General features: G+C 39.1%; 1 protein-coding gene across 13 annotated transcripts in view; it reads left to right on the forward strand.

The window, feature by feature from the left end:
• The window catches only part of LOC122886361 (partitioning defective 3 homolog), a 237,904-nt gene that overhangs the window by 30,182 nt on the left and 186,344 nt on the right, over positions 1–21,378 (forward strand). For all 13 annotated transcript variants that reach the window (XR_006380334.1, XM_044218430.1, XM_044218420.1 and 10 more), the window contains exon 2: positions 11,018–11,119. Coding sequence is in view for 12 of the 13 variants with exons in the window: in XM_044218430.1 (XP_044074365.1) it covers positions 11,018–11,119 (102 nt within the window). In the remaining variant the exon portion in view is untranslated. The remainder of the gene's footprint in view (positions 1–11,017; positions 11,120–21,378) is intronic.

A 21,378-nucleotide genomic window follows, 5' to 3' on the forward strand; every position in this document is an offset into this window, starting at 1 on the left:
AAAGTCTGCTGATTAATCTTACCTGCCTTGGGTTTAATGTCTACTCATAGGCGGTGTAATTTGAACTATTTTTAGAGCGTAGTATGTTAAACTGTCAAGCTGTTGCCTGGTTTGATCAGATACACGGCTTTCTTTGAATGGTGACATTGTTCTGTGTGCGGCTCCATGCCATTGAGGTGTTTGCTTTTGCCAGTATTTCTCTCTGGTTTGTGTCCCGGTTTTCTTTTCCCCCTTTCCATTTCTGTTTTTCTGAGACAACCGCTGCAAGATTAGTGGTGTTGAACGGAAGGACACAAGAGTGAAACATGGATAGATTGAATGATAGAGAGGTAGGGCCTTGACCATTGACCTTGATGCAGTAGTTGCGATGGAGCAAGTTGTATGTCATAGATTAGAACCCACAGTATGGAGGGACGGACGGAAGAAAGAAAGATGTAACTGGATCTAAAAAGTCACTGGATTTATCATGATGGTTTGTATGTGATCTCTTTAATGACACATAAGAATGAGTAAGTGTCTGTAAATGCTGGATAAATGTGGTTGGTTTAATTTGTTTTGATTTGTTAAAAATGCGTAAAAAATATCTTTAATACAAATAATAATAATAATATATTTTTTTTTACACAAGCACTCTGTAGTTGTTGTTTTTTTTTCAGTTTGTTTGACTTATTTGCAGTACTCTGGTGCTTAATCAGCACCTCATGCATTTTCTTTCTATTCCTCTCTTCATTTTCTATTTCCAGAAGCATTTTCTGAGCTGAGGTGTCCGTGTTGCAAGAGGACCTCACTAACTGTAAACTGCCGTGATCTGTAGTGATCTTTTTGCTGCATGAAACATAAAGTCTGGCTGAAAACCTGAACTCTTTTCGGTTAAAAACCCCAAACACTTAGCCTTAATAATATATTACTTGTTATTAAGATCTGTGATAGTTAAACTATTTATTCAGGGAGAGAGACAGAGAGACAAGGGAACAAGGACGCAAGAGCTTGGGCTCTTGGATGCAGTCTCAGACCTTCAGCAGCCTCCTCTCTCCTCTCTGGCTGTGTTTTTGTGGCCTGCCACCTTCATTGAAGCCTCTCACCCCTCCCTCCTATCCAGACTGAATATTTATAACTAAGGACCATAGCCTTTGGCCCACACACACAGCCCAACACAGCGGGATGGGGCAGTTACTAATTCTACTGAGTAAATGGCAAGCATTGAGTCTGGCACCAGTCCAAGCCCTTGAATTCCACTTGGCACTTACGGGGAATGTTTGGCACTTGAATTGGGCAGAACTGACGGTGTTACACAGTCAGTCAGAGTGACGTAAATGCTGACATAGATGTCATTCACATATTCATGTTTGCAAGTTTCTGGCCTTGTACCCGAAAGTTTTAATTTTGTCTGTAGTGATATTCTTTGAAAGAGCTGTACTATACATTGTGATGAAACTATTAACAATGCCATATATTGCACCTTTTAAAGATCAATAAATCAATCAAAGTGGGAAGTCTTAATAATAATCAAATGAGACAGTGGACACAATTAAACATGATGGGGATCAAATCACTTTGAATTTAGCAGTCTCGAACTTGTGATTTTGAATTCTGAAATTCTTCTCAAGTGGTAGTTTTACGTTGACTAGACATGAACCTGACAACTCACAAAATGTGTTAAGAATTTATACAGTACACACACACACACTCTTACACAAGTCTACAGTAAATATATACTAACAGAGTGGTTGTAGATCCTTGTCACCACGCCACACTGACACATCTGTCGTTAGACAGAAATCTGTCTGTGGTTCTGCATGCATCACCTAGCACTTGAATGGCATTTTCCAATTTCCGCCTCTCTTCTCACTGGTGTCATTTATGCTTAAATGAAAGGGTCTTTTGTTTCTTACCTCAACCTGGCTTTGACCCTGCAGTGGTTGTGCACACGTCCGAACATCAGTAGAGATTGAATGGGGATTTGTCAAGCTTGATAAGCGGAGCAGAGAGATGTTTGTCTGCTCGATAAAGATAGGTTGTAATATTTGCCGTAGTCAGATATTCTTTGTTTGAAAAAGTGACAAAGTGATCACTCACATGGACGTGAGCACATTTTCCAAAAAAGGTTTAAAGTTATCAGCTCTTTCTGAGACATTCTTGAAGACCTTGAGGAAACAATTGGTAGTTAACCTTTATTTTTTCAGGGCGGTTTCGCGTCAAAAACAAGCTTTTTTTCCCAGCAGTAACCTGCTTCATATTTTACATTCACACCTGAGCTGCCCATAACAACAACAGTCCTCCATTGAGCAGTACAAGGAACGCAGTTGGGTCTTTAGTTTCTTTTCAAATGTCAGGACAAGATTACCTCATCAGATCTTATGTTGGCATGAATGCAAACACAGTTTCATGAAAACTTGAAGCCTTTTTGCTGCAGCATACTTACTTAAATACCCCACTTCAGGTTCCTTGCCCACTCTGAATTCAAATACAGGACTTTTTAGTTACAGTACCAGGCCTCTAAGCTTCAGCCCACCTATCCCCACAAATCCCAAATAGTATATTTTCTTTTATTCCACAGGGGATTGGACAGTACAACAAGAAGTTTGTAAGGATGACAAACTTTAATAGAATAGAATTTTTTTTTTTTTTCTGTTCTTAATGGTACTTTTACAGTTCCTTTTTAAGCATGTCTTTTATCTTTCTGTGGAATATATTTTAATGTTGTTTTGAGTTTATATTTTATAGTTATTTTCTTTTATCTTGTGGGTATTTATAGGCTATGTTTTGTAATTAGTAAAGGTGTGCACTACTTTCACATGACTTGGTCTCAATTCATTAATTTAATGACTGGCAAAAAAGACTAGCAACTTGACTTTGACTTTAAAACCTGTGACTTCCAACAGCATCCAATCATGTAGCATTCATTATTTCTGTGAATTATCTATGCCAACTGTTATTCTGTTTTAAATGTATTAATGGCATTACATTTTGTGAATGGCACGTAATGACTTGTATAGAACTCAAAACACAAAGTTCAGGACTTGGACTTGGTTGGTCTTGACTTTGGACTTAATGGGGAACTTTATAACCAAGATGTGAGTCTTACTTGTGACTTACAAAGCAATGACTTTTGGTTAATCAGCATAGGTTGTTTAGAATGGGAGCACCGTCATTTCCATGATTTTTATGGATCAATATATATTGAACCTTGAATTACAAAATCTAACAGGTTAAGATTATGTTACTATAATTGAATTATGGTCTAGCTCTAGCATTTCATTAGTTTCCTTCCCTTTGCAACAAGATACCTTTTAATTTTGACTTTGTTTTGCTGGCTAAATAAGGTAACTGATCACACTGCGATCACAGTATTTTTTTTCTTTCTCCATCAGTCCATTCGTATGTTCTACTGGACATAGATAATGGTGAGAACTGTCCATTCACCCCCATTTCGGTGGAGTTCTCAGGAGCAGAGATCTCAAAATGTCTGCAAATGAAACAAAAATGATCTGCACTGTTAGATGCCAGTTTAAGGGCAAATCTGTATATAAATACTGTTATGTAAATTTGGTGAACTGACCCTTTTTAAACAGGCAAAGTATCAGTAAGCAATTTTCCTCATTGCAAATTGCCCTACACACACACATACACACACACACTTGACATTAGGTGACAATAAGCCTACTGTATGTTCTTAACCCATTGCTCATTAGTGTTGCCTGCTGTGAGGATAAAGCATGTGTTGGCACAGATTGTATTAGGATGTGATTTATTTTTTTTTTTCACTCACCACAAGATAAGTGTCACGCCGTCTTAATTTTAGCAGCTTCCACCATGTCATTGCCTTTAAGTGACTTCCTCCCTAAGTCTCCATCTGGCCTTGGTTTAAAATAAAAACCCTCTCTGCTCTAAATCCTATATCTACAATCACTTAATTATTCTTTCAGATCTTCTGTGTTTTTTCAGCACCATCCATTCTAACCAAATTAAGAGGGAGGAGAGAAGGCTGCAGCAAAATGCATTTTTTAGCAATGGGTAGCACTCTGGAGAGTAAAAAACGGTGTCACACTAAACTTGCAAATTAAGTTATACAAGAAATGCATTTTGATCTGCTGTAAACCCGCATCAATGCAGCACCGCAGGGTTGTAGTGAGCTCGATAGATAGGTAAAGGATTCCCAGAGATGATTCACGGCAGTGTTTTTGTATACGAAAAGAGTCCTAATGTGTGTCAAGTGTAGGACAGCAAGTTGTGGTCAATAAGGCCAAAGAGGGGGAGGAAGAGTGTGAGACTGAAATGGTAGAGAATGAGAGTGATTCAAGGTGACTGCCTACAGGCTTCTACACTGATTTTACATTGTGTACCACCAGGCTTGATTTGACAGAACATTGCTGCATTGCTTAAGGGAACAAAGACATTGTGCTTTGTGGCACAAATCAGAAAGAGGTTACTTTTTGGTGCAAAGAGATGGCAAATAACATGTAAAGGTGTGTTCAGACTGAACATTCATGAACTGGAGCCATACAGCCTCAGGATAAGCACAGTATTATTGCCCAAGTTGAAAAGTTTCAAAAGTTGAAAACTCACATCTTTGCCTTAATTTGCACTGTCTCTGGCAAACGTGTGGCCACTCGTGTCTTTGCGTTAACTTTACATGTAATCATGGCACTTATAAAATTTGCTTTGCAGTCAGTCTGAACACCAGCTTAAGACAGAAAACACAGCTGTCTGTCTATTGGATGACGGCAATGAATCATTTCAATACCCTGGCTATTCGTTAAATGGTGATAGATGGTAGAAGGGGGCAAAGTGATTAATTCAAATTGGAGGTCTTCATGGGACACAATTTTTCTAGTTTGGAGACCCGACCAAGGACTCAACCCTGGCTGGGTGCAAACTATGTCTATGTCTAATCGGGTTCAGTAGGATCCTGTTTAGTTGCAGCATGTTTCTGGTCTGTATGTCAAAACATGTGTAATACCTGAATGTATCCGCGCAGACTTGCTGTCACCTCTAATGAAATGGTGCATAACAATCATCACAGCAGAAATTGTGTTTTTTAAGGCGAAACAGGAGCACCATGCTGCAGCGCGTGTTGGTGTTCTCTCTCTCTATCAGGGTCTGTTTGGATTGGGTCTGAATTTCTTTGTTTTTTTTTTTTATCTGGTCTGACTGTCATCAGGACCCTTTGAGATCTCGCCCCTTTTTTCCCTCCAAAGAATTATAGTATGCAGTTCAGGTTGGTTGTATAGGTCTCTAGTTCAGATATTAAATTTACTTGGATTTTGCTGCGAGGAGCCCATGTCGGTTATTAAATATGACATTGAGGAAAAACAGTTTTTTTTTCCTTCTCAAAATGTTTAACAATCTTCTAATTAACATGAACAATTATAGATTAAACAAACCGCATATGATTTGCATCCTTGCCACGTACCAATTACTTAATATAATCACCTGAGAAGAAGTTCAACCCCTCTAAGGTCATTAATGGCTGGCAATAACCATGCTGACAGTCTCTTCTAAAATGAAACTATTTTCCATAAAGATAAGGATGCAGTTGTTTATTAGGCAGTTGCTCACAGCTTCACAGCTGGCCCTCTGCAACTCCATCCTGTGAATTGTTCACATCGTCTACGTTCGCCATCTGTCCATACGCACCATCTGAGGCATCAGATGGACTAGAGGAAGATGCGGAGATTACTTCTTCATACAGCTGGACAAAGTCCTGAATGAAGCTCAGGGCAGAATCGTCGGTGTCAGAGCTTAACCCATCTCCGTGCGACGTGACAGAAGATGACGTGGAGGAATGTGTGGAGAACACGTCTTCGAAAGCACTCTCGATATATTCCTGGAAGAGAGCCAGCTCTGAATTGACACTGTCAAAGCCATAGCTTGGCCCAAGCTCGCTCTCAATGTACTGTTGAAAATTAATTTTAAGACATAATTTTACCTCTGGTAGCTTGGGGGAAGTTATACACTAATTAATGATTGATTAATTGAAAGAATACTTCAATACAATTGATGAATTAATCAATTAAAATAATCTTTAACTGCCCTACCTGCATGTCTACTATTGCATTGTTGTTGTAGATGTGTTCAAAGCACATTAGATTGTTGTGCAAGTGGACAAGCTCCAGGTAATTAGACTCATCATCGCCGTCATTTTCGCCACCACTCAAGTTCTTTTCAGCCTCGTAGTCGCTCTCGTCTGACAGGAAGTCTGAGTCTAAATCTTCCAGAGACATTTTGGTGTTTGGCTTGTGTACAGCACCCTGCTGTACTTATCAGGGCACGTGTTAATGTGTAATCTGAGGCTGTCAGAATTGATCAGAATCAGTGTTGCCACAATAAATTCAGTCTGTGTTTATTGTGCTGGGCAACCATTTGGTGCTTTGATTTGAAAAGGCTTGTTGAGTTCTGGACTGCTGTTGTGTGTTCTGCAGTGTTGGTTTGTGGTATCATCTGAGCTGAGAGCAGAATTAGATTTTTTTTTGTTTTGTTTTGACAAGCTGCAGAAACCGCAATAAGGATCTTCTCCATACGCCTTTATTCCACAGCTAAAAACAAAACTTCCTGGCCCACCATTGCATCACTTCTTCTTTGTCACTACATTCTAGGTGTTTTTTTAACCCTAATTTGCATAAAGTAAAAGAAATTCCAAATGCAGCCAAAGTATGCCCTCTTTACATATTCAACTTTTGAGCCATCCGTTTTCTCACATCGCCTGCTACCCCACCATGCCTTGAGAAGCAATTAATTTGCATCCCATTGAAAATTAATAACAGTGGACATGTTTTCATGCCTCACAACCGCCAGTGAGTTTCCACTGTCATTCTGCACATAAAGAAATCATCGATTTTACTGTAAATTAGTAAAAACAAAAAACAAAACAAAAATTCTATTGTCCGCCTCTTTTTTTGACCTATTCTGCTTCCTGTTTGTCATGTATGTAAAACATCAATCTACTTTATTTTGATGCGCTGATTGCTGACTTATTTGTTTTTGTAGCGGTATCCTTACTGCTTAAATGTATGCAGCATAGAAATTCATTTATATTTAATGAATTTAAAGTTATTATGAGTCTGTGAACGTCTTAACGCCTTAATTAAATGAATCAAGTTGTTCCACTGTGAAATATCCTGTGTCAGTACATATATGCTGTCTTTGTCACAGCTTTTTACTTATGACTTAGGGATCCTTGCATTGTAGGTAAAAAGTAATATCTTATATATTAGTTTTTACTCAAAATTATCCAGTATCACCTGGGCTTTTTCTTAATCTCAATCTATACAAGAATGAAGTTTCTATTCCATGTTGTTAATAAAAATACTGTATACCCAATCAGGTGAACTTTTGCTTGGTTCTGCTTTAAAACCAGGAAATTGCATGCGTTTTTACTTTAAGCCCTCAATATAACATTTAGTGAGCACTGTTAAAGAACTCTATTGTATAATAACTTTGTGGACATGGACCTCTTCATGGACCTTCCTTTTTATGGTGCTATTGCAGAGCAGTGAGCACCTCAGGAATGTTTGGCTGTCTGTAATGTAGTGCTGGGCTTTCCCCGCAGCCGGCGTGTTGGCCTTGGCCTGCTTCCAGGTCTGTTGGGCTGATGAGGGCCACAGCAGGCAATGCAGTCTTTGATCTCACTCCAGATCTGTCCTTAGTTTTTATGTAATAAGGGCCTGCCAGATTAGCGTCATGGGAATCTCAATTAGGCCCCAAGGGAATAGGCGAGAATGAGAAAGTGGATGTGAATTTAAGAGAGTTGTATTATCTATTTTTCAAATATCAGATGAGACATTAAAGGCAATTGAGTAAAGTGTATGAGTGGTAAGGATGGTGGGAATCCATTTTAAGTGGAGGTGCCCACATCAGAGCTCTCTGTGTGTGTGTTTCCGTCTCTGGAATACTATAACCTTGTTTACTATGTGACTCGCTCCCCTGTCTTAAGTTTGGCACCGTGACATTTGCTGTGAGCTATTTTTACCAGATGAACTTGGCCCCACAGATTGACACACTAACACACACACATTTTACACCTCCCCTGCCCGTCCCAACAGATACATACTATATGAACTTGATATAGGCAACCACCACACATAATAAGTCCACACATAACACCACGTCAAATCTAAACTTAGGACAGCCTTGGGTTAAAAAAAAAAAACGTTGAGGTCTCCAGTCTGGAATCCTCATGTCTTATTGTTGTTTGTGTGCATGATGTGAATGGCTCCATTCAGATATTTCAGGCCAGATGTGACACATGTTGTATGTGATGTGTTCTAATTATAGTGAAAATATTTTCACATGCTCAATGTTTAAGAACATTTTTACTGTTAAAGTGTAAATATACACTTAATTTTTCTATGGGGGAAAAAAAAGCAACATGTGGTTCGGTTTTTATAATTCTAAAATGGACACCACATGGTTTGTTGTAAAAAGTCATATCCTGAGGCATGTGACCTATATGAAACTGGTGTTTGAATGCTCAACACAGAATATGTCAGTGTTCTTGTGCCATAAATCAATTCGTTTAGGTTTTAAGGATTTTGGGAGTATAAAAAAAAAACAACAAAAAAACAACAGAAATATGTTTGGTTGAATTGGTTCAAAGGCAGTGATTTGTGGCTTCCTTTCCCACAACACATAGCAGACACATTTTGGAATTTGAACAGTTGGTCATGCAGGACTTTTTTTTTGTTTGTTTTTAAAATAGCTACTTTGGAAACAGGAAAATGCAGCAAGCTCTTTTTATACACACACACACACACACAAGTCTACAGTAATTAGTTTGCATTGCTTTGTGGACAGATGCAGATCTAGTGAACGCTGGCTACTTCCTGCATTTCTGTGTCAGATAAGAATTTTACAGCATAGCCAATTGTAAAAGAATCTGTTTCGTTAAAAAGATACTACCTGCAGTTGACGACACTTGTGGTTTGTCCGTGTTTGTTTACAGACTAATCTGTAGGAGTATGTGTCACCTAGTCGTCTGTGTATTGATGCCACAATACAAAACAGGAAAACACATTAACAGCACCCTTCCCCGTAAGTGTCCAAACTGTGTCCCTTTACCTAGAAAGAAAAAGTATGTAAACCTGGCATTTGGCATTGGGATAGGGATCTGTGTGTATAAATTCAGATTTCCCCACTGAGCTCCATCAGCTGGAATCCACAGGGTCTCTGTGTCGGGTTCCACAGGCTGTCGCAAACCATTGCATCTGTCACGGCAGTCTGACAGTCTTTGTATGAAGCTGACAGGAAACACATACAAAATACTAATTTAACCTTTTCTCTTCTCTTTTCCTGTTACATCCTCTCATCTTTGTGGCTCTTCTGCTCCATTTCTAATTTCAGTTAACTTAAAATACACATCTGAGGGATTCACACATTTACAAGTCTTGTCCCCTTTGTTGTTTACAAGGACTTTTTGCAGACAGTAGCCTACTTTTTGGAAAAATTGGAAAATACATTTTGTTACTTCCCTTTTTTTACCCACTTACAGTGTATCTTTCACATACAAAATTTACACACTAACACTGAACATACTTAGCCCACTTTTAGTCTGAAGAATTCAGCCAAAATATAAAAGCTTTCATTAACTAGAAATATAATAAGTCAGGGAATATTGAAATAGACATATTTATGAAAAGATTTATTGCTTAAATGTTTGCACTCTTTAAGAACAGATTTCTTTTACCTTTCTTTCTTTTTACATTTCTCTGTCCCTCTGCCTCTGCATTTTTTTCTCTCTCCCCTCATTTTGCTTTTTTCAAATGTCTCCATTTCTTTTTCCCCAGGAAAGCCTTTTATCTAGTGTTATTTTGCGAGTTAAACACAACAGAAGTTTTAATATCGCTCTATAATGTGTCTGGTGCCCTTTGCAGTGAGCTGCATGTGTTGCAGTGGACTGGAACTGTACAAGTGGGTAATGAGGCTGTAACCCTCGGGGCTGCTGTGTGCGGCTTGAACCCAAACAGTCACGTCTTGACTCATAACTTTGTCAAATGACACCCACACACTTACGGTACTTATGTGTTAGACAAACATGCGCTTGCAGTACCGTGCACTGTACTCATTCTGTCTTGGGCTTTATTGCTGCTAGCAGTAAAGTGTACGGTCATGTTTTATATTTCTGTGCACGTGCTTTTGCATGTCAAGACACTGAGGGGAATTTTCACAATTATCTAACAGCTGTAATTCCCATTTACGACTGTGTTTATAATATCTGTCATATTGCTGTGTGTAAAACACTTAGTTACGTTTTTGTATGAATACTGAGAAACAGTTAACTCGACTTTTTCTTCCACTCCTTTGTTTTTTTTTTCTTGCTGTTTTTACTTTAATTCCCATCCTTCCTCGCCACTGTAGCCCTCATTACCGCTTTCTTTATCTCCCTACTTCTACTAAGCTAGTGTGACCTTTGCATGTGTTTTTCATGTCAAAACATTTGACAAGAAATTGGTCTCAATTATACAGTAGAGTAGCTATGACTGGGATTCCCCTTGGGCCCTGATGACTGTGAATGTCATGCTTAAGTGCCTGTTTGAAGTTTTATACACGGACTTGTATAGGATTTAAACTTTAATTTATACTTCATTTTTCTCTTGTCAGTGCTGCTTGTCAAATCGTTCTACAACCCTTTAATCAGTTCTCATACTAACTATTTTTCTGGTCTTAGTTTTCACAAACTGCATTTTCACGCTCTTAGTGCTGTAGCCTAGTCCATTGTTTTTCAGTCATACAGTATCAACAATTTCTGACCCTCACTTTATTCATAGTTGCATTCATACTTATTGTCTTTGCTGAATGCTCAGCAGCTGTGGCTTAAAAAGAGAATCATTTAAGTTTCACCCTCATTGTCATGTTATTGTAATGCACTGTAATGTCTGTTTGGATGAGTGCAATTCAAACACACATAACTGTCACCAAAATTTAGCAAGTATATGTCAGATCATTGTGTGTTTTGATTTTCCCCTCATTTTTGGCTGTGGATAGTTTTTAAATGTCTCTTTCGTCTCCCCCTGTTTTCCAGGATGCCAGTTACTGGCTGCAGGTCCACCGGTTGGAGCACGGTGACGGCGGCATCCTCGACTTGGATGATGTGCTCTGCGATGTGGCCGACGACAAAGACAGGGTGAGTGGCGCTTTAGAAGAGTCGATATGATGAGTATGATAATGATGGTGAAAACACTGATGAAGCAAAACCGAAGCTTTAGCGGTTATTTCCTGCCATGCTCTGCTGTTTCACAGCTGGAGCAGGGCTTCCTGTTAATGTTAATGGCATCAGCAACATGTGCTCAAAGTGTATTTCTTTTTTTCAGCGGCACATTTGCAAAATGTTGTTTTTGCCTGCTAGCACTCCTGAATGGCTGGTCTCAGGAATAAGGGTTCTGTGTTTTGCTAAATCAAATACATACAGTGCGTTCTGACCCATGAGGTACCGTTCTCACAATGTTCAGTGTAGGACTGGGTGCATATTTATTGATCGGTATTTTTGTGTTTTAAAAAAATAATTTGTCAGTTCCGTGGTGTAAAAACAGTGGAGTTGCATTAAAACTTGGGTTTCTGTTGCTATCCAAGGCAGAGGAAGTGCTTCCTGACCAATCAGATAAGAGAATTTCCCGTGTAACAGAGCAGCCCATATCAGTTTCTCAGCTTTACCATCTCTTTGATCTCTGAATCTGCTTCCCAATTCAGGATAAATGAAAAGATAATTAATACAGGGAAAGTCTCAAATGTAAGTAATAAGAAAGATAAAATTCATTACTCTTACATAAGTTTATGAATGTGCCTTTGATTGACATTTTACAGACTGTGTCTACTACAAAAATAACAACACAATCAGTGAATTTGCAAACAACCTAAACAAACAATGTTTTGCTATAAGGTAACGACTCTCTCTTTTTCACGTCCACCTTACACATCTGGCCACTGGAATGTTACATTTCTGTAGATTTTGTCCAAAGACTGCAGATTAGGTAAAACAGTATACTGTTAACTAAAAGTAAAGGACGGTCTCTGAATTGTTTTGTGTCTGAAGTGTTTTTGCATTGCATGTCAGAAGTTACTTACACTGGTCTGACTCCAGGCCTTGAACTTGTCAGTGTCAAAAGCCTGACAATCGTACTTCCTTACGGCCTGGTTCATCCATCACCGCTGGTATAGTTTGAGAGAGAGAAGCTCATTCTGACTGACAGCCAGGAGTTCACAGGGTCACATTCTCTACTGTGGTCAAATATTTCAGTACATTCCCTCGAAAGACTGAAAGGCGGTTAAACATGTATAGTATTTCTGCACCAAGAAATCGTTACTGCATGAATTGTTAAAGTAAATTACGTTAAACAAAAATTAAACGATTGCTGGGAGTAAACTGCGTTTACAACTTAAGGCGACAGGTTGGCTTTGGAGGGTTCCATCTTGCTAAATGTGAATAATTATATAATTAGAATTGCTGGTATTCTTAGTCTATGATGATTTATAGACCAAATGATTAGTAAAAAAAAAAAGACAATCCTTTTCTGCAGCCCTAATGTTAGCAGTAAAAAACGGACAGGAATAGTAAGTTTGATTCGGCTCATTTCCTTATGTAAATCAAAAGAGAAAAACAAGTGAAGGAGATGCATCCTGTTGGGACTGGTTCTTTGTGAAACAGTAGCACCAGTATGCCATGCCAGTCATCCCAACCACACTCATTTATTTACAGTAATTATACAGTACCAGTAATATGCAGTTAATTTGACAGCGTTTGCCTGCTGACAGAAAATATAATCAGACGATAATTCTCTATGAGTTGGTCCATTTGAAAGTAGAATTCTGCAGCTGGACAGAACTCTTGAGGAATAAAATGTTTGTTTTCTCACAGGGCACAAGAGTTTCTGAAATTATTTAGTTTGGCAGGTTTGGCAAGCCTTTCAAGGCCCTAATGTGAAATATAACTCGAGCAAAACTTAAATTTAAGGAAGAATTTCTAGTTCAAGTGTGCAAGGAATGTTTGACCTCTGCCTTCTGTGATACAGTGTTGAGTTTAAAGGAATTGTTACGCTGTTGGTGGCGAGCACTCTCTGTTGCAACTATGTCAGGCTCATATTTATAGGCCTCCAGGTGTGAGTGTGTACCTGCACGTGTGTAAATAAGTGTGTGTAGGTGTGTTCCTCTCTTGACTAGCTGTCATAATGTGACCTCTTCACATCCCCCTCTGTTTCTCTACCCCTCACTCCTTCGTGCCTGCAGGCATTTTCTACAGCAGAGAATGTGTACATTTCATACATGACAACCCTTCAGCCTCGATGACACAAATCTACACCACTGGCACTGTTTTTGACACCAAACCCTTTGGGGATTGGTATATGTTTTGGTTCTCTGCACAGTTTAAATATCCATTTATAAAACTAAAAAAACCCAGATGAAAACTACTAGTCAGGTGTCTGAAGCAGGGCTGTAACCAATGAACATTTTCATTATTGGTTAATCTATTTTTTTTTTTTTTTGTTAAAGTTAGTGAAAAATGCCCATTGCATGTTCCCAGAGCTCAAGGTGATGTCTTTAAATTGTCAAGAACTGATCCGAACCAAAGACTGTTTGGCAATGCTTGATAATTGTCTTAACGATCCCCTCCAGACATAACAATACTCGTTTAATGATAATGTGTCTTATATATTTTGTTCACAATAAGTTCAATTACCTAGTATCAAACTCTGCACATACATCATTCTGCACAGTGAACATCCAAATAAAATTAGGGGGACATGCAAGCCATACACGAACTTTACCTGAATAAAATATTGTCTAAAATTAGAAAATCTTTCTATTTTCTGAGTTAGATACGGGAAGCTTCCCACACACAGTCTCACCTTGTTTCATGTTCATTTATTTAAGGTGTGTTGGTCCTATTGATCTTCTTCATCCAATCAGATCAGAGGATGACAAAAAAGCTTTTGATGCCAGACTTTTTGCCTCACTATCACCTTCTTCTAAGGCAGTAAAAAGGTTGCAGGCAGCACTGTGAAGGTATTCTTTGCACTTGTGAAATCACTGATTCTCTTCAACTGCCTCCACTGTTGATTTAAAATGCTCAATTGGCTGAATGGCCACTGATGAGGTCCAACTAAAGCCAACAGTGCTGGACACACTGCAAAAAATAATGACAAACCAACTGTGGGCTTTGTATCTCAGGACCCTTTGTGCAAACTGGATAGGTCTCAACTTCTGTCATTGACCAAAGGGACATTTTATACTGAAACAGGGTCACTGGTGCAGCCTTAATCAACTGCAATGGACAGCAAACTGGCTCCTTTTTAAATCCCACTGTGTAACTCAGGATTCATTGTTTGCAGTCTGAAAGAGCCAGAAGAGCACACAGTGTGAGTTCACAGTTTGTATCTGCTGGGAGCACAGCTATCAGTGAGTGTGTGCGTGTGGACAGGCTTCAAGCACAAATGTGTGAAAAGGAATCCAGCTTCTGTGTGGTGGTGTGTATGTCATGGATAAATGTCTGTGGATGGCTGTCCAGAAGCATGTTTGCTTCCTGACCTCTGACCTCACGGAGATAGCTACTGATGACAGTCAGTGTTGTTTGGTGACGTTAAGCACAGCTGCTGTTGTGGGAAAATTAAGCTTTTCTTTTATTGTGTCCAGCAATATCAATTGAATTAATGTGATGGTGTTAAAACACCCCTGGTTAGCGTGGATGTGTGTTTTTGTGTGTCTGTGTGTTGAGAAGCAGAAGGAAGACAAAAGGTGCAGACAAGGAGGGAGATAGAAGGACAAAATAACTCAACTGCTGTATTTGACAGCTGTTTGACCTCTGTCTTGTTGATATCTCTCTATCACAGCTCGTGTGTGTGTGTGTGTGTGTGTGTGTGTGTGTGTGTGTGTGTGTGTGTGTGTGTTGTGTGTTTCCCAAATGCCATGTTGGCACAGCGATATACACTCAAACTCTAAATCCAATGTATTCTTATTTATGAATATATAAAGTAAATGTGATAATGTAGACTTGACACAACTGGTAAAGTATTATTATACAACAACTGAAAAATGGCTTTGGCAGTTCTGATATGAATAATTTGTCCACAAATATCATCAGAAGTCTTGAAAATCTCCCCAAAAAAGACACCCCATATGCCGTCCCAAAACTAAGATTTGGAAACCACACCAGAAGTGACTTCTAAACATTCTCACTACACAGATGTACCCAAGCATGTCTGTGAAGTTGATGATCTTACATTAAAAGCTAAAATTGTTCTGTCCATGCAATAATAAGAGATACATGTTTTAAAAAAAAATGTTTTAGGGGTGGAAAACACTGGATTACTGTAGATGGAAGTCTAAAACAGATGGAATAAGATGTGTTTTCACATTAATCCACATTAGTGTAGACTTGGCCTGAGAAAAGAGGGAAAGATGAAGGAGTTAAGCATGTATGAGAGTGTGAGTGACTCCATGTGTCCCACTAAACATGACTGGTGGTCTCCTGGCAGCTGTGACTCATCTCTGCCATTCCACAGGAGCTTTTTAAAGACGGGAAGGAACGACGGGCCCATCACACAAGGACACTTTTATTAGCTTAAAAGGGAATGTAACACACAGGCTGCATGTAGCGCTCGTTTTTGGAATACAAATATATACTGTACACATTGTGTGTGTGTGTGTGTGTGTTGTTGCCTCTGCATCTGTTAAAGTGGAGTTAAGTGTGAAAGTGTGTTTGCTTTTCTGTAGATACAGTATGTATCATCCATGCCAGGAAAAGTGGTGGCTTGCCCTCTGACTTAGCAAATGTTTTTCCAGATGCCATCTTTCCATTCGTTCATCATCCTTCCTTCCCTTTCTTCCCTTTCCCCCCCCCCACCTCTCATACTAAGTGAGCAGTCTGCCTTTCATACATAAGCTTATCTATGATCTTTATTAATCTCGGTTACTAGTAGGAATCCACTTTCTGGAAGCTGTATCCATGCCATGGAAATACTTGTTTCTGATTGGCTAGCAGGTGTCCAGTAAAATCGTGTTAATGGACACTTAAACATAGTTCTGGTCAGCACTTCAACCACTGCCCTAAATCAGTGTGTGGGGTATATTATACTGCAGGTAACCATAGCAACAGTCGCTCGTTGTGCTATGTTACTAGACAGTGAGGGATCATTCCTAAGTGTAAACCAGTGAGCAGTTATGATGAGAAAGGCGGTTTGATTCGATTGGACGAGCAGAAAGATCAGATTGAAAGATTTTTTTTTTTCTTTTTTTTTTTTTAAAGATTGTTTTGTTTTGGTCATTTTTATAGTCACAGCTGCAGAGATAGGCAGGGGAGAGAGAGGGATGACATGCAACCTTAATGGTACACACTCTACCAGGTGATCTACCGGGATGCCCCAGATTGACAGATTTGTGACAACTTTATTGGTTTAATTACACACACTAACAGTTTGAAGTCACCACTGAAGATGCACTGTTTTCCAGGAAGTTCATTTGCCAATTTCATTGTTACATTCCTAGTGTATTTATTATCTCTTTAAAACACTGCCTTTCTTGTGTTTTCTAAAGTCCAAGGGTAGTGGGGTGAATATTAGTACTAGCCTCTCTCTTGCAAATAAGCACACACTTTCTAGCTCAATTACACACACGCACATGTTCACTCACAGCATTTGCCAGAGCATGCACATAGACACTTGTCAGAATATACACCTTCATGCACACGTACACACAGAGGCACACACATTTTTGTCATCTTCTGTCATACACTCTCTTTACTCTAACACACACACACACACACACACACACACACACACACACACACACACACACACACACACATACCCTGACATACCCCAGGAGTCCGGTGACAGGCCTGTCCCTACATACACTCCTGCAGCAATGTCACGACCCTGAATGATGGCACCTGGGCTGTGCCATCGCCACATTCCTGTGTGTGTCTGTCTGTGTGTGTGTGTGTGTGTGTGTGTTGTCAGGGTGTGCTGCACAGATGCACCCGCCGCTACTTCATCACTGACAAGTCTGCCCTGGTCAGCATGGTACCTGGGTGTGTGACAGACATACTGAATTATTGGCTTTGTGTACATTTTGTGTGTACTTTTGTTATAGCTGATCATATTTGGTTTTATTTGTTTGTTTACAGTTACACTTTTAACACATGCTTCATGTTTTTTGTGATTTTTTTTTTTTTAAATTTTGTAAATGTTGCACAATGTGGTTAACTAGTTTTCCTGTCAGCATCTATTTCCCAACTGTTTGTTTAAAAATGTATGCTACTTTTTTCCCCGTAAATTTTGTGTTGTTTCTTTTATTAATTAATATTGATCTACTTGAACAAATGACTGAGTCAAATTCCTTGCATGTGTGTTCTTGCTGGGCAGAAACTGCATTTCTCATGAGTTTTCTTGTTTGCGTGTGTGTTGGTTCTTGATCCAGGCGACATCCTGGTCTGAGCTGAATATAGACGCGTCTTGCAGCATAGGAGACAAGCAGACAGGCAGGAGGGGCCATGAGGTTAAATAAACCCAGAGGAGTTTCTTAAAACGACTCCTCCAGTCTTCCGTCTGTCCTGTCGCAGAATATCAACAGACAGCCTACCAGTCGCATATCTGCGTGTGTGTTACCCTGTGGAATGGAGTGGTTTGATCCCTGTAAGCGCCATTAAATGAAGTGTCTCAACTGTCATTTAAAGTCAGGCCTTGCCACTGAATAACATAGCAGTATTTACTGTACTTGCTTTGAGGCTCTTTTTGTACATAATATAAGATTATTTGATTGGTTAATGTATTCAAAAGATATAATAGCGTTAATGCAGGAACTTGTGCTGTAAAATAATCCTTTGCATCTATCAAACTGTTTATCCTGTTAATTAAAGATGGCGGTGGGCTGGAGCCTCTCCCAGCATGCACAGGGTGTGAGAGGAGTTACATCCAAGACAAAGCCGGCAGTCTATCACAGAAGAACATCATCGTCCTCTCGAAAGCTACCTCCTCACTGTTTTAGCTGACACCCATAAAAACACTCAAGCGTTTACACGTATTGATCTGATATCTCTATATTTGGCCCATTTGTTGTGTCTGTAGTTGATATTGATTTTCTGAGTGCACACGCAGACATGCAGAGATGCTGTGGAACTGAATCCCACTGAGCCCTGTTATTAAAGATGCTGACTGATGCTGAATATGGAGATTTTTCTCAGATTTACAACCAGTAGTTTTGGGAAGAAGGAGTATTTTTGTGTTGGAGGGTGATGTAATATTGCAATATTTAGTTTTTCCTATTTAGTGATATTGATATGATTCATACATCCATTACTGCTGTTCAATATCTTAATCTCAATAAGCTACACTTAACTCGACAGTACATGCACTACTACTTATTACTTACATTATTACATTGTATTGTTATACCGTATTATCATCATCAACTGGTAAACCCACTTGGTACTTCACACTTATTTTATACTTATACCCACCTGGTACTTAATTTATTTTCTGACCTGTTTTTATATTGTATTATATTTTTTGCTAGTACTTTCTCCTGTGTGCACTGACGTAAAGGCGAGCTGCTGTAACAAAGAGTTTCCCTTCGGGGATCAATAAAGTATTTCTGATTCTGATGTGAGGTACATTCAGCAAAACTTAGCTGACTTGTATGTGCTCCTTTTGACTATTTTCTTATCAGTTAATTAATTTGTGAAGACAAGACTCTTAATTTTGTTATACCCAAGCATGATGAATTGGTGGCTGTCAAATGTCTTTATATCTATAGTATAGTGGTCTAGATTATGAACCACACCATATCTATCTTGGAACAGATAATGCCGTTATTTGGTGCCACCTGAGCTTGAATGTCAGTGTTCACCTGGTGAAACAAAGCAAACTATAGACCGAAACCCTTTTTAAAGCCATCTAGGGAGATAGATACCATAGGTAGTGCTGTTGTGAGTAGGATATTGGCCTGGACCAGTGCCTGTGTGGAACTCCTCCAACAACAACGTGGTTGGGATGGATGAGAGGTCAGCCAAAACATGTGTGGTGGTTAAAACAAAATGTCAGTTTCATACCAGCCAGCAGCAAACCAATTGAATAAGTGTTGGTTGTAACTGGTACTTCTGACTCTGTCATGGTGGCTATCACTGCTCATGCTTTCTACCATGTTCTTCAAACTGCTGTTGCTGCTGCCGTAAACAGAAAATGCATCACTTCCTGTGAACTTCCTGTCCAGTGCACCAAGAAAAACCTCCAAAACATTCTAGCGAACTAAAAGGGAATGCTAACGAATAGAATGTGTAATATAACCGTCTTGCCTTTCTTATCTTTCCCTGTGACACACATGGAGGGACATCTTTCTTTCACCAAACCACACCCAGCCCAGAGATCTTCGTGAGCGAGTGTTAGTGATGACCTCATTTATTCCAGGCTAGCCCTCCTTCTCCTCCTCCCCTTTCTTCTTCCCTCTCTCCAGCCTCCTAATGAGAACAAGATGACAACTTTATACCAGACTCAGCCGGGTTGACACAGAAACCTCTCTCAGAGGCAGACAGAAGACGGTCTAAGACTGACAGACACTAGCTGTGTATACATGCATGTGTGTATATACTGTGTATGTGCCTTGTCTCAACTAGGGGCACAACTAGTGATTATTTTCAGTATCCACAAGTCTATAAAATGTCAGAAAATAGTGAAAAATACCCATTACAATTTCCCAGAGCCCAAGGCACCCAAAACTTCAGATATTCAAATCCTCACATCTGAGAAGCTAGAATCAGAGAATTTTTGCGTACAGTACTATAAAACTGTATTGCCCACTGGGGTGAAAATTTGTATTTGATTACACCTCAGCCATATAAACTATTGCAACACTGGCATGGAACGTTAAAGACAGCAACAGTCTATGAATCACGTCAAATTCACAATTGCACTGGACTTTTGAACATTTTTTTTTTTAACTTTAAAAATATGTATGTTATTGAAATATTGTTGATGAAATATCAGTCAGTTGACTAATTTGATTGCTTTCGCACTAGTCTTAACAGGACACATGCATAGAGTGTATTTATGTGTGTGTGTGTGTGTGTGTGTGTTTTCAGGGGGAAATAGATGAGACTATGAGAAGATACAAAAACAATCCACACAACATGAAGCACCATGATTTGTGTTCTCTGTGAAGGTTATGATAAAATGTGATTTATTGTTAATTCATATTTGTACAGATCACCCTGAAGCACATTGAACTACATTCTTCAGTGTGTGTGTTTGTCTGAGTACAACAATGGTATTCACATACCATCTATCAACAAGCTCTCACCTCCTACCTTTTTCTGGAGGGCACTTGGCAAACCAAGCTTCAAATGTTTTTATTGCTGAGCATCATTAAGTCAGCACCCTGAAACAATAGATAATGCTGCTTTCATAAGATTAATTACATCTGATTGCCATCATATATAAGATTAATGGCATCTAATTGCATCGCCATCAACTTGGAGGTGAACATTTTTGTCCAAACAAGCCCTCCTTCTCTTCTTCTTTGTAAATCATTTAAGCTTGTTGTTTGGGGCACAAATCATTTCTGAAATAGCTGCATGTGTTTAAACATGTAATTAAATGTTGCAGAAAATGTTAAAAAGCAGTTTGAACCATTGAGGTGTGTTTCTGCTGCTGTGACTGGTCGTGTTCGAACAGCCCACCTCTTGTGCTCTGCAAACAGTGGCACCACTCACCCTGCTGACGAATGCAAGGCCTTATGGGAGGCCCGTATGGCTCATGGGTAAAAAGGATGTATGACAGTGTCCCTTGTTGGTGTTGGTTGCTATGACGACTGCACCGCTGCAAGAAGATTCAAACACACCTACTATGAATACAGGCATCTGATTAATTTAGATTTTCTTGAACAAGTTGCGTGCGTAATGAGGTAAGGCTGTAATTTTTTGGGTCCCATAATTTTCTAATAATTTTCAAAGGAAGTTTCATGAAATGGACTTCGTAATCTGGTACTAATTCTAGGGAAAATGGAGAAAATGTTCTGAGACAGTACATGTAATAAGCAAAACAGTTAAGTAGAGTTCATAAACAGTTGTTGTTTTCCAGAGGAATTTTCTTGAAGGAACTAAAATCTTAAATATTCATTTTTGCTCTTCAAATTTATTTTCTCCATATTTGTTGAACATTATACTTGAATTTACAACCACACAAGGACAAATGTTACATTTTAACATGTTAGAATGTAGTACAATATACTTCAAAGTTTGGATTTTTTAAAGCCTATCTTAATAAAATACTCGCATGTCATATTTGTACATTTAAAAAGCTATTCGTCGCTGTAATAATTCCTTCTGTGAAGTGATACCTTTATTGAGAGACTACACTTTAAAGAAAAAGGGAGCAAAATCTACAATCCTCGTCCTGTGAA

This window comes from Siniperca chuatsi, linkage group LG13, assembly GCF_020085105.1.
Source record: "Siniperca chuatsi isolate FFG_IHB_CAS linkage group LG13, ASM2008510v1, whole genome shotgun sequence".
Lineage (NCBI taxonomy): Eukaryota > Metazoa > Chordata > Actinopteri > Centrarchiformes > Sinipercidae > Siniperca > Siniperca chuatsi.